The following is a 13,378-nucleotide window of genomic DNA, read 5'->3' on the forward strand; positions in this document are numbered from 1 at the left end:
ATTCTCTGTCAAAGTGACGTCAAAATGAATGGCAGTCAATGGAATGCTAACGGGAGGTGATGGCTTGTTAGCATCAAAATGGCGCCATAGGAGCTAGCGTTCCGAGGAGAAGCTTACCCCCTTGGCGTTACACAGAGACGGCTCACGTAGTAGGAGCTGAAAAATAAATCAAAAGATTCGTGCAGTAATGTGTAATGTAATTTCTTTTTGTTTTATAAAATTGGTATCGAAAAGAGTATGGTTTAAGAACCGGTATCAAAGTCACGGTATTGGTATCAGTACCAGTATTGAATATTTTTGACCGATACCCAGCCCTAGATTTATGAAACTAAACTAAAACTATGTGACCTGGATGGGAGTTGTAGTTCCAATGTTTAATGTGCTTCAAAACCCGGACGGAGCCCTTCCTGGAGTCCTGCTGGACCCATTTCACGTTATAATGTCTTCTGTGGCGTCGCAGCAACACGCTGCCGTACATTATAGTATACAGAACAAATCACAACAGTTTGTATAAAATGAGACCAAAATACTTTATTATCTTCACACTAAATGATACAAAAGTTGACGTGAGTTTCTAAGTACAACAGTAAAAAAAAAATCAACAAACATTCTTACATTATTCAACGTGTACGCACATCTGTGTGTGTGTGTGTGTGTGTGTCAGAAGCTGAGGGAGAAGGTTTTGTACGACAGGTTGGTGAACACGTCGATGTGGTCGCTGCTGCCTCCCACCGTCAGCACCTGAACAAACAGGAAACATCCACTTATTATTTTACCGTAACAGAGTCTATTCACATGCTTTTATTTTGAAATGTCACATATCTTTGACGGGTCACGGTATTCCCGCGGTACGGGAGTCAATCTCACTGTTGGTGACGTGATAGGGATGGAATAGAGCGTAGGAATCAAACGGGAATGGGACAGAACCAATGCGTAGGGCTGGGCGATATGACCTAAAAATAAAATCCCCGATTTTTTCCAAAAAAATCCGATTTAAGATTTAAATCGATTTTTTTCTCCCCCTACTTAAAATCAATCTGCAGATGACAAAGAAATTGTTCAAAACAAGTTTTAACTTTATTTTGTTTTGACTCACACACACACACGCACACACATGAGGCATGTATACCATTATGATTATTCATGCCAATTTTGTGGAAATATAAATTGGTTTGAGTGTTTTCCCTTTTTTTGGATGGGGGGTGCTATATATTCAACAACAAACAAACGGATGCGTGAGATAAAGCTGTTTTCACACATACAGGTATTTCACTTCTCGTTCCTCGCTAAAAGTTCAAATCATTTTAACGTTATTGCGCAACCTTGCCCCTATTTTCACCTGTTGCTGAGTAACGTACATTAACATCCCATGGTCTCTTGAATGTAGCATACCTGTAGCAAGCTCCTTCGTAGTAACTAGCGGTAGAAACGACGACGTCGAAGAGGAGCTCCGTGCTACAGAGCGGTGATTGCTAGTTGTTTAAGCCGCTACAGACCTCCATCACAGCTCGGTCGTATCAGCGGCATTTAGTAGATGTGTTGAGCCGCAAAAGAGTTCCTCAACACCTCCTCTGGTGCCCCGCATGGTGGTCCTTTAGGTCAGCGGTAGCTGGTGGTTCAGTTATCCGAGAATAGGTGACTCAGCCGGGGACAGAGCACCGCGAGCTGCCGGTCATTTCGGCGGAGATTACGGATAAGTAAGTAATGAAACTACTAGTTAAGAAAATAATTAATGTTAGTCCCTGTCGCTGCCATGTTATTTGTGTATCTCTATGGCAAACGCGCGGAGCGAGGGCTGAGCCCGTTCGGAGCTATGGGAGCCCAGAGGGGAGCGTCGGCGGATGTTAAGGAGAAAATCGATTTTCATTTTAACAAATCGACGTTAACTACACATTCGAGTTAATCGATAAAATCGATTTATCGCCCAGCCCTACCAATGCGGTGAGTGTGCCCAAAGATTGCAAGGCACTTCGTTCGAGAAGACCTCCGTTGTGTTGATGTGAATCAACTGTAATACCTAACGGGACCAGCAGAGGGAACCAGCTAGTGATACCACCATGGTGTATGCTGGTAGGGAGAGAGATGAAGAAGAGTAGCTACAGGCTAGGTTCTGGTGATGATGTTGGTTCGTACATTACAAGCTGGAGCACGATAATAGTTTGTACTACTACTGGTAATGCATGTTACCTAGACCTGCAGGTAATGCATGTTACCTAGACCTGCAGGTAATACATGTTACCTAGACCTGCAGGTAATGCATGTTACCTAGACCTGCAGGTAATACATGTTACCTAGACCTGCAGGTAATGCATGTTACCTAGACCTGCAGGTAATACATGTTACCTAGACCTGCAGGTAATGCATGTTACCTAGACCTGCAGGTAATGCATGTTACCTAGACCTGTAGGTAATGTATGTTACCTAGACCTGTAGGTAATGTATGTTACCTAGACCTGTAGGTAATGCATGTTACCTAGGCCTGTAGGTAATGTATGTATAGTGTAGCCTAAGTGAGTGAGTGAGTGTAGACCGACCCGGTGCTCGGTGCTGTTGGCGTTGATCTGCAGCGTGTTGAGGCTCTGCGGCGTGCACGGGATCTGAGCTTTCACTTCTCCACCCAGCAGACAGTGAGACACAAACGGACCCTCACCCACAGCCAAGATCTGGGGGGGGAGAGACAGAGAGAGAGGTTAACATCTTCTAAACAAGCCACAAAAACGTATAAAAAAAACTAAATAAATGGCGGAAAAAGCGACCAAACAGCTGAAATCTTGCTTATGATAACAGCTGTTTGTTGGCCGTGGTCTCACCATGTCCTGGTAGAAGGCGGCCTGTCTCTGGCAGCCTGCCAGTGGGAAGACAGAGGTCGGAGACAGCGAGCGGAGATGCCACAGAGACAGGGACGGGCCGCCGCCACACAGCTGCAGGAAACAACAACAGTTAGACATCAAGACACTTCTGATCATATTATCAACATATTTCAACTATGAAAAGAAAGAGTTGGCGTTTTGTTACCATCCAGTCGGAGTCTGTGGTCAGACAGCTGATCCATTTACCATACTGGGGCCGAGCACAGCTCTGAAACACACCAAACTCTGTTCACCTTTCTGCCACGTTAGAGAACGCATTCACACAGCCACGCATTCACACACAGCTACGCATTCACACAGCCACGCATTCACACACAGCTACGCATTCACACAGCCACGCATTCACACACAGCCACGCATTCACACAGCCACGCATTCACACAGCCACGCATTCACACAGCCACGCATTCACACACAGCCACGCATTCACACACACCCACGCATTCACACACAGCTACGCATTCACACACAGCCACGCATTCACACAGCCACGCATTCACACAGCCACGCATTCACACAGCCACGCATTCACACAGCTACGCATTCAAACAGCTACACATTCACACAGCCACGCATTCACACAGCTACGCATTCACACAGCTACGCATTCACACAGCTACACATTCACACAGCTACACATTCACACAGCTACACATTCACACAGCTACACATTCACACAGCTACACATTCACACAGCTACACATTCACACAGCCACGCATTCACACAGCTACGCATTCAAACAGCTACGCATTCACACATATTTATATAAATGGACTGAATGAACAGAGTTTTCTCACCTCGTATTTGTAGATCTCGACGCAGTGGACTGACTGACCCGTCCTGCTGTCTGAACAACACAGCGCCATCATTATTAAAATTAATAAGAAAACTACAGAGTTGTGATAGCAACATGGACGCCATCACTCACCCCACATCCTCACCGCTCCGTCCTCCCCCCCAGACAGGATCTCTGCCTCCCTCTCTCTCACGCTCACGCAGTGGATGTAGTCCGAGTGGCCCTGCAGGACCGACTGCACACAGAACACCTTCCTCTTTAACTGAAAGCTCTATCTCTGGAGGGATCCTTTCCATAATGTTATCAGACACTTCGAATAATAATCTGAGTCTGTCAGCGGCAAAAACAGAACTTTTAGTGGACGCTGACTGACCTTAAAGACTCCGTGCTCCAGGTCCAGGATGTGGATGTTGTTGTCTCCTCCTCCGACCACGAGACTGTTGTCCTGAAACCCAGAGAGAGCAGCGTTCAGCTTCATCGTACAGGAATCAAACTACCTTTCCACTGAGGAACACAGTCTCGTCATCAGCATATAACGTTTCTGTTCTCACTCGGGGGTTGATGATCATGGCGTTGATCTCTGGAATTTCCAGACTGGATCTGAAGGACAGAAACCAAAGACCTCAGTGACTCAGGCAGCGGTTTGCTCCTTTATTACAATAATATCAAAGATTAGAATATAATACGGCAAGCAAACAGAAAGAGAGAAAGAAAGAAACTCTCACTTGTAGTTTGGTCTTTTTGTCCACAGAGGTTTGGCATTCTGGAGGAAACACAAGACGTTCACAATGAAGCTCCAAGCAGACAAACAGTTTACATATCAAACTGGAGTTTTCAACCTGGACTCCATTCTCCTTATATCCACCACATTTAATTTCCGGGATTGCTCCAGGTCTGCCAGAAGATTCGCCAGATGTCCCTCTTTTTAGGCCCGGCTGTCTGTCCCCTTCCTCTTTCTTTGTGTTGGCGTTTGTAGTGGAATTTGTAATAAATGAGACCCTGAGGCCTGTCAAATCTGACTCCAATTACCTCATTCCCGCGCCTTCTTTCATCGGACAGAACACAAGGATCAATCTGAGAGTTCAGCATAAGAGTTACAACATAGCTGTGGGTTCACAAACAGAGTCTAAGTTTCCCTAGCAACAGACATCAAGTCAGAGCTGGTCCACCATAGTTGTCCTCCGAATTATGAGCCCTGATCTGTTCTCTCCCTCAAGTTTTTATCCTATCCTCACATGATAGTCTTCTTGTTTCTTAGGCAGAAACTGGTATTTTACACACACACACACACACACACACACACACACACACCAAGGTCTGTGTGGTGCAACTTCCTCTTCTGTTCTCGCAACCTTCAAACAATGCACCTCTATGCCATAAAAACTATTTTTATGACTTAAGCTTAACTTTCAGTGCATCAGAGGTCACTCAGAGTACTTTTAACCACTTCCTCAATGACTAACACAGCTCTTTTGCAACGAGCACATACACATATTTTGTTAATAAAATATTTACCCTCTGCAGGGTAAATCCAGACAGGTAGCTAGACTATCTGTCCAATCTGAGTTTTCTCTCGCTAGGCTAAAACTACTTTTGAATGTTGTTAATATTATATGAAATTATATAAATGTTTTTTTTTTTTTTTTTTTCAAAAAAATGGAGGTTTGGATTTTGCCTGGCATGGCCATTTGAAAACAGCTCCCTCCGTCGCCTCCAGATATCTGAATGAAATGTCTCTAAACTCTCTGACTGTAGAGGCTGCAGAGTGTAACTTGTTCAATAATAAAGTCCATTAATGTCACTGCTTTAATGCAAACATTAGATTAGGTTAGAGAGAACAAACTCTTTCATATCCAAGCTAGACTGGGTTTCAAATTGAAATATCCCAAATCAACATAGTGGCTGTTTTGAAGCCTCGAGTTCTTGGTTTTTTTTATCCGGACAATTTTGGGGGGTTTTTTCGACCTTTTTGGTGGGATTCTGCAGCGTTTTTGTCTGTTTTTTTCTGACATCTCTGTCACTTTTTTCTAAGAGAATCCAAACTGAAGAAACAGCCTGAAGAGAAAAGTCTGGCAATAATAATAGTCGGCTCATTTTTTCATAGACTTCTAGAGAAACAGAGCCGGTGGGTAGGAATAGGAAATAGATACAGCCAGCCTTAGATATGTCAGTGTACATTTACTCTGTCTGTTGTTGTTGTTGGTTTGGATCTCAAGAGACAGTCACCTTCTTGACGAGTTCGCTCCAGCTCCAGCAGCTGATCTCTCCGTTTCCCGCGCTGAAGAGCTGAGAGTCGTTGGAGAGGAGCGAGAACACGGGGCCGTCGTGGGCTGAACCGGAACACAAAACACACATTTAGATCCACCAATCCACCAACTTACTGGCTGCAAACAGGAGGTGGAAGTCACTGAACAAACCAGTATCCATCCAGATAACTTTCTCATCCATCTATCTGTCTCTCTATATCTCTCCCCCTCCCTCCCTCCCTCTCATCATTAAGACTAGGTGGGTTTCCTGTGCGTTGACTCACCTGTGAACGTGAGAACAGGTTTCTGACTGAGCGCGGTGGCGTCGGGGCTCAGAGCTGCAGACAGGCTGCAACACAATCATCATTCAGGTTAGGATTTCACGTTATGATATATGTTTGAATGAGCGTCGTGGCGATGTCTGGGCGTGTCCAACCTGAACAGAGCGATCTCTCCGTAGTTGTTTCCTGCTGCCAGGAAGCGTCCGCAGGGAGAGAAGCTCTGCGAGAAGACGGACATGTGGAGGAGCTGCACAACACACAGCAACAGTGCTCAGTTAGCTTTTATATTGATTACACTATATATATATATATATATATATATATATATATATATATATATATATATATATACACACACACACACACACACACGGATAACTTTATTAAACAACAATAAATATAAAAAAAACAAACAGCCAGTAATTTTACAACTTTTGATCAAATTGCATTTCTACAAACATTCAAACCTTTAAATCAAGACAGACACACACACACACACACACACAAAGTCACAAACACACACAAAGACACACAGAGATATATAGACACACACAAAGTCACACACAGACAGACACACAGACACACACACAAACACACACACAGACATATAGACACACACAGACATATAGACACACACACAGACAGACATAGACACACAGACACAGATACACACACAGACAGACACACAAAGTCTCACACACACAAACACACAGACAGACAGACAGACACACACACACACAGACATATAGACACACACACATACACACAAAGTTCACACATACAGACAGACAGACACACAAAGTCTCACACACACACACTGAACGGAGTTTGGTCTGAAGCTCTCACTCTCCTACGAAAGCGAACACAAGCCAAATGGGATTGATTCACATTAAAATAAATCTTTATTAACTTAATACAAAGTATTCAACTACAACCCGAATTAAGCAGGATATTATCATGAACATGTACGTGTATTTGAATTTGTTACAACGTGTTATTTTTATTAATAAGCAAGAAAACAAAAATGTAGTGGAATTCTGAACGGAGTTTGGTCTGACGTTCTCTCTCTTCCTACGAATGCGAACACAGATCGCAAAAAGGGGATTAATGAAGGTTAAAATCGATGTTTGTTAACTTATTATAACTTGTCTATTATACCATCGGATATATATATATATCAGATAACGTCCGTTAAGAAAGGTTAGTCACGTTTCTAACAACAACAACAAACGCTCGAGGCAAGTTTTAGAGCGGCTTTTGGTCTAAAATGTGAGCTTCTTTAATTCTACCTTTTTTAATAAACACATTAAATGTATTTTACCTCTACGGGACCCATTCTGCTCTCACAAACACCTCGTGGCTTTAAAACGGCTGCTCCCGGAGTCCAAAATCTGGATTTAAAGCAGAATAACGATGAAATGCGACGAGGGACAAGAAACAAGAAAAGAGTCAGACGGCGAGGGAACCTGACGTCAATGATGACGCAAGGGATTCTGGGACATGTAGTACACAATCAAACGTACTTTATTTCATTTGCTGGGAAAATAAAATTCATAAATACAAGAAATTACAAATAAATATTAAACTAAGACATAATTAAAATGTGAAATATAAAAAAATGAAAATATTAACGTATTTTATATTACTTTAATTGTTGTTGTTTTGAGATATGGCTGTAGAGACCTTGTGCTACTGCAACTTCCCATAAATTGTCTTGTAAAGTGCATTTGAATAAGGTGCATTTAGTCCAGGTTTACTCTGCAAGGTGCCTGAGCATTAAGGAGCCTAATAGTGGCAGGGGAAGTAAGTAAGTATATAAATTACTTACGTGAACATAACAAAATATGTTTTACATGTACATTATTTAATATTGTCGAAACTTGTGTTACTCTTCGATTAATTTAAAAAAATTATAATTCATATTTATGAAGCTTTAAAGTGCCAATATTATGAAAAAAATCACTTTTTCTGGGATTTGGGGAGTTATTTTGTGTCTCTGGTGCTTCCACACGCATACAAACTTTGAAAACAACCATCCATGCTGTTTAGAGTGAGATACGGTTTCTGAATGTGTCCTGCCTTCAGTCTCCGGGTGAGCTGGTCAAAATCTCCACGGCTTTCTACGTCACTAGCCGAGACGAGGGGCCTAGGGGGCTAACCGTTAGCATGTTAGCTCGTTCTCAATGGCAAAACACTGCTACAACACACACTAGTTCACCATAATCTCCAAAAGAACTACTTCCATGTCCCTGTTCTGCAGGTATTCCACACAAAGTTGGCAGTGCGCCCTCGTTTAGAAGTCCAGCCTGGCTCGGCTCGGCTCTGCTCGGTTAGTTATCCCCACGGATCGGCACCAAGTCTAATCTGCATCTGTCCCGCCACTAATAAACCCCAGAAACAACTGACATTAAAAACAACAAGCTGGATGTTTTTGTGGCTCCTGTTTTTTCTCTCATTCTGCGCATGATGAAGCAGTGGTGCGCTGCGGCTCGCACATTGACATAAAAGAAATGGACCAACAAATCCTGTTGCTCTGGACAAAGACCAGTGAAGGATATTAGACAAGGGGGTAAGCCTCTCTCCACACCGCGTACCTCCTATGGTGCCATTTCGATGCTACCAAGCCATCACCTCCCGTTAGCATCCCATTGACTGCCATTCATTTTGACGTCACTTTGACAGAGAATAACTTTACATCTGAAGAGTTTAAAGACTCTATTTGTCCATTGTTTATTTCTAAAGAAACACGACAATGTATAAAAGGCTCCATTACCTTGTACCTCACGTTATGGCTCCGTTTTTATAAAAATAGGCTAACGATTGGGTCATAACCACGAGACTTACTGTCTCATAGTAGAGGAATTACCGTATAGTACATGTAACCCAGAGGTAAAATGGGCAATAAATAGAAGTATAAATAAATGCTTTATGTTGAAAGGATCGCTTGTAAACATTGATATCATCCAATACGAGGGCATATTGTTATTGTGGCATTAGCCTATAAGTCTGAGTGTTACTACACCCTAGCCAATAGAGTGTTTAGACCCGCCTCTCAGCCGTTCGCGCTGGTGAGGGAGATCTGAAGTGACGCCAGTGTAGCTAAATCATCGTAGCGGTACATTAATTATAAATTTTAAGTATTGATATTCGATTCTGTGACTGTTGACTGTAACTAATTGTGTGAAACACTCGAGAGAGTCTAATCCAGAGGGCATGCTCAAGCTAATGTGCTTCCTCTTTGCACTGGTGAGTTGGTTATGTTCCGCTAGCCTATATGCTAATGTCCGCCATTGGGTGCCCATTGTTCTCAATATAAACAGCTCTAGCAGCCTCGGCTGCTGCTAACTTGAAGCTAACAGCTAAAGTGTATTATCCTTGTTTGTTATGTGTTTGCTTCGGCCCAGAACGCAGAGATTACACACAGACACAGTAGAGCAGTTTAAAAAGGTTTAATGGAGCTACGGGTACTCAGAGAAACTCAGACGATGGTTTCAAAGCTGGGAAGCTCCTGACTGGTCCAAGGAGGAGGCGAGCCGACGTGGAGGGGTCCAGGTGGTTTCAGGACACGAGAGGAGACAGACTGAGGCGAGATCACTGGTGGGTTCCTGAAGTGAAGACGGAGGCTGGCAGGTGAGACTGGGAGCATGCAGACGCCGTGGAGATTGCAGCAGGGCTGAGCGAAGACTAGAGAGAAACACAGGGTAAGTTTCAGCAGGGAATCAAAAGGCAAAACTAGAATACTTCAGGGCTTAGGGCCAAGTTACCACATGGGTTGTAGTTAACGAACTGGCGCCGACAGGAAGATCAGCCCGGGTTAAATCTTGCTGGTGATTGTGGATGATGAGCTGCAGCTGCGAAGATCGGCTGAGCAGAGTTGAAGCGGCCACGCCCCTTGACCTACATCTCGGACCACGCCTCCAGCACTCCACACAGAAACAAACACAGCCAAAACACAAACACAAACAGACACACAGGGAAAGGACATCCCAGACAGGACAGAGAGAGAGCTGCCCGTAACATTGTTAAGTTACTAAAATGGATTTAACGATAAGACGGGATATTTTTACTGTGTTCCGGGCTACTATCGCTGGTGAGTGGAGTAGCTCCGTCAAGTTATATGTTTTGAAATTGTGTTTAACGTCGAGTTAACTTGCTGTATTAACGGTTGCGGCCTTGCGGCCCACTGGAACCCTGCTAATAGTCTGTTAGCGGCCTGTTGAGACACTAATACTAGTGAATGATAATGAGGTCTGACTTTCATGCATTTCATTCATTCATTTAGGGCTATTAAGCGTATTTTGAATGTATTTCTGTGTAATTGTGTTACATCTATGTATTGTTGTTATGCACCTTAGTGATAACTATGTATTATGGTTATGCACTTTATTTCAAAATGATAGTTATGATATATTGAGGAATGTAATATGTTGTACAACTGAACTAGAAACATGATACTGTGATTAGCGATATTGAGTTCATTGATACCAGCCTTAGTCTATGACAGTAATGTCAACAGTGTTAGCTCTAAGGTAATTTTATGTTGACCTATTCCATATAGTACCTTATTGTCCCACTAGAGCACTACGCTCCCAGAATGCAGAGTTACTTGTGGTTCCTAGAGTCTCTAAAAGTAGAATGGGAGGCAGAGCCTTCAGCTATCAGGCTCCTCTCCTGTGGAACCAGCTCCCAGTCTGGGTTCGGGGGGCAGACACCGTCGCTACATTTAAGACTAAACTGAAAACTCTCCTCTTTGATAAAGCTTATAGTTAGGGAGTGAGGAGTTGCAGTGAACGCCTAGACCGGCGGGGCAGGGTGTATAGCTGCAGACACAGCACCCCTGCTTTTCTCTGCTTCTCTTTACAGTCATCAGATTTACCTATCGTATAATCAATAATATAGTGCCTCTCCTAGTTATGCTGTTATAATTCTAGACTGCCGAGGAAGTTCCTTCTTATGACACGCTCTTTTCTTTTGTTTCCTTTTATGCACATCCTGTCTCAGAAGTGCTTGTTACTCACCTAGCTCTGGGGAGTTTACTCCCCAGAGTCCTTATGTTTCTTCTTCGCCCAGAACATCGCCTCGGATTAGGGCGACACCAAGACCTGGGTCTTGGGTGCAGCTGTGGCTATGGACCTGCTACACCCTGCTACGCTCTGCGATTCCCTGCAATGCCCGGCTACGTCCTGCTGCGTCCACCGCGTCCACCCATGCTCTGCTGTGCCACGCTACATCCTGTACCGTCATAACCCCAACCGTCAGACACCGCCCACCAAGAGTCTGGGTCTGCCGAGGTTTCTTCCTAAAAGGGAGTTTTTCCTCGCCACTGTCGCAATAGCCACTGCTAATGCTTGCTCTTGGGGGTACTATTGGAATTGTTGGGGCTTTATAGAGTGTGGTCTAGACCTACTCTATCTGTAAAGTGTCTCGAGATAACTCTTGTTATGATTTGATACTATAAATAAAATTGAATTGAAAAATTGAATTGAATATAGGTCAGGTTTTTTTAGGGAGATTCAGAGTTTGAGAGATCGCGGTCTGGTGGAGTCTAGACCGGCGTTGGAAATACTCAGAGACCTTGGAGAAACTGTTCCAGACTGGATGGCGAGCCAAGCCCCACTTGATTAAGAGCCCGGTTGTAGCCAGGAGGTGGCAACCTAGAGACCTCAAGCGGGAGAACCTTGATCTATTACCCCCTTGGCCAACGGGTCAGGTAGAACTTAGTGCACACTGACACTTGTTTTCCTTGGAGGAGGACAATTACCCTGTGCATTGATCCACTATCGATGACTTGTGGAATTGAGAACATTATTTTAACAGACCTGGGTCAAAATTTATTTTGAGTGCACTCGTAATTGAACTGAACATTTATTATTTTGATACTTTGTAATTTTTTTTACTTTTGTACAGGGGATCCCACTTTTCCACTTCACTACAATTGTGATACATAATTGTTACTGTATTTGTGCTATTTACCTTGTTACGCATCGCATTCAATACATGCAGTTAAACTTTCTTCTGTGCCTTGTGTTGTTCTTTCACTGTGGTAATCCAATCTTTTGGCTTCAGCGAGCAAACCTATAATCTTCTGACCTGGCCCAATTCCAAACATCTAGATACCTTGAATATTTATAACTATCGGGCAAATTTGGTGGTTATCCATATAGAAGTGGCCAGCCATTGAGTAGCTGGTTACATATAAATTTGGCGAGCCACTGAGATTTTGGATTACGACTGTGGAATATTATATTTTTATATCTTTGATCATTCCCACTGTGACTTTTCATCATTGCTGCATTATGGAAGTAGTTGATAAGTTAGGAGTTAAGGTACCCAACGCGGTGATAGTGAGTGGATTAACAGGATCAGAGAGAGATGAGTCCGTTCTTGATATGCTAAAACAGTATGGCTCAATCAATAGAACCCTAACTGTAGATGATAACACCTCTGAGTTTCACAAGAGCCTTGTAGTAGAGTACAACTCAGGGGTAGCCCTACAAACCTTAGGACCCCTGTGTCCTTATGCTCATACTCTACCTGACGATCCAGAGGTTAAGTATTGTGTGCAGGCACTAGCTGATGTCTATGCACAGAAGGCAGGAGGCGATGTCACTGACTACTATCTGAATGAGCTAAAGGGGATAGCGAAGCTGAGTGGGAAGGGCTTTACGGAAGTGCTTAGAGAAGTTATGTCGAAGATAGAGATCTCCATTGAGGCTATTGAGCCTAGCACACTTTCCAGTCCTCACACCACTGAGAAACCCTATCACAGTGCTGACTCCCTGCAGCCAGCTGGTGAATGTTCTTCCCCTACTGGAGCTACTTTACTTGACAGCGACCACCATTTAACACTTCTCAGCTCCATGCCAAAGACACCCCTGACTTTAAGTCCTTGTGACCTCAATCCTCCAGAGGTGCAAAAGATTGTAGTAGAGCACATTGTTAAGAGTGAGGGCAAAGGCAGTCATGCTCATTCCTCTTTAAGACTAAGATCCTTTTCTGGGAAGACACCCAGGCAGCACAGCGAGACAGACTTTGACACTTGGCGTTCTCATGTGGACTTGCTCATGAAATGCTTCAGTCTCTGACCTCGATAAGACAAGAAAGATACTCGAAAGTCTTCTTACTCCAGCCTGTGACATTGTCCGACACCTTGATCCTGCAGCTCCCCCTACAACTTACCTGCA

The 13,378-nt window shown here is 43.6% G+C and overlaps 2 protein-coding genes across 3 annotated transcripts in view; both read right to left on the minus strand.

Annotated features, from left to right (window-relative positions):
* thoc6 (THO complex 6) overlaps positions 1-7,676 on the minus strand; it is a 28,470-nt gene extending 20,794 nt beyond the window's left edge. Inside the window, exons 1-13 of one of the 2 annotated variants that reach the window (XM_035996665.1) lie at positions 7,516-7,676; positions 6,350-6,441; positions 6,198-6,262; positions 5,894-5,997; positions 4,393-4,430; positions 4,219-4,267; positions 4,041-4,112; positions 3,800-3,902; positions 3,669-3,718; positions 3,016-3,078; positions 2,811-2,921; positions 2,535-2,663; positions 640-741 (exon numbers count right to left, since the gene is read on the minus strand). In XM_035996665.1, coding sequence (XP_035852558.1) covers positions 661-741; positions 2,535-2,663; positions 2,811-2,921; positions 3,016-3,078; positions 3,669-3,718; positions 3,800-3,902; positions 4,041-4,112; positions 4,219-4,267; positions 4,393-4,430; positions 5,894-5,997; positions 6,198-6,262; positions 6,350-6,441; positions 7,516-7,530 — 972 coding nt within the window. In that variant the 5' untranslated portion in view covers positions 7,531-7,676 and the 3' untranslated portion in view covers positions 640-660. Of the gene's footprint in view, positions 1-512; positions 742-2,534; positions 2,664-2,810; positions 2,922-3,015; positions 3,079-3,668; positions 3,719-3,799; positions 3,903-4,040; positions 4,113-4,218; positions 4,268-4,392; positions 4,431-5,893; positions 5,998-6,197; positions 6,263-6,349; positions 6,442-7,515 lie in introns of those variants that run through there. The other variant, XM_031300066.2, reaches the window with a different exon arrangement.
* Positions 1-13,378, minus strand: part of LOC116062299 (cephalotoxin-like protein) — a 1,100,540-nt gene that overhangs the window by 844,002 nt on the left and 243,160 nt on the right. The gene's annotated exons all lie outside the window — the stretch shown is intronic.

The sequence above is a fragment of the Sander lucioperca genome, chromosome 21 (assembly GCF_008315115.2).
Source record: "Sander lucioperca isolate FBNREF2018 chromosome 21, SLUC_FBN_1.2, whole genome shotgun sequence".
NCBI classification, from domain to species: Eukaryota; Metazoa; Chordata; class Actinopteri; order Perciformes; family Percidae; genus Sander; species Sander lucioperca.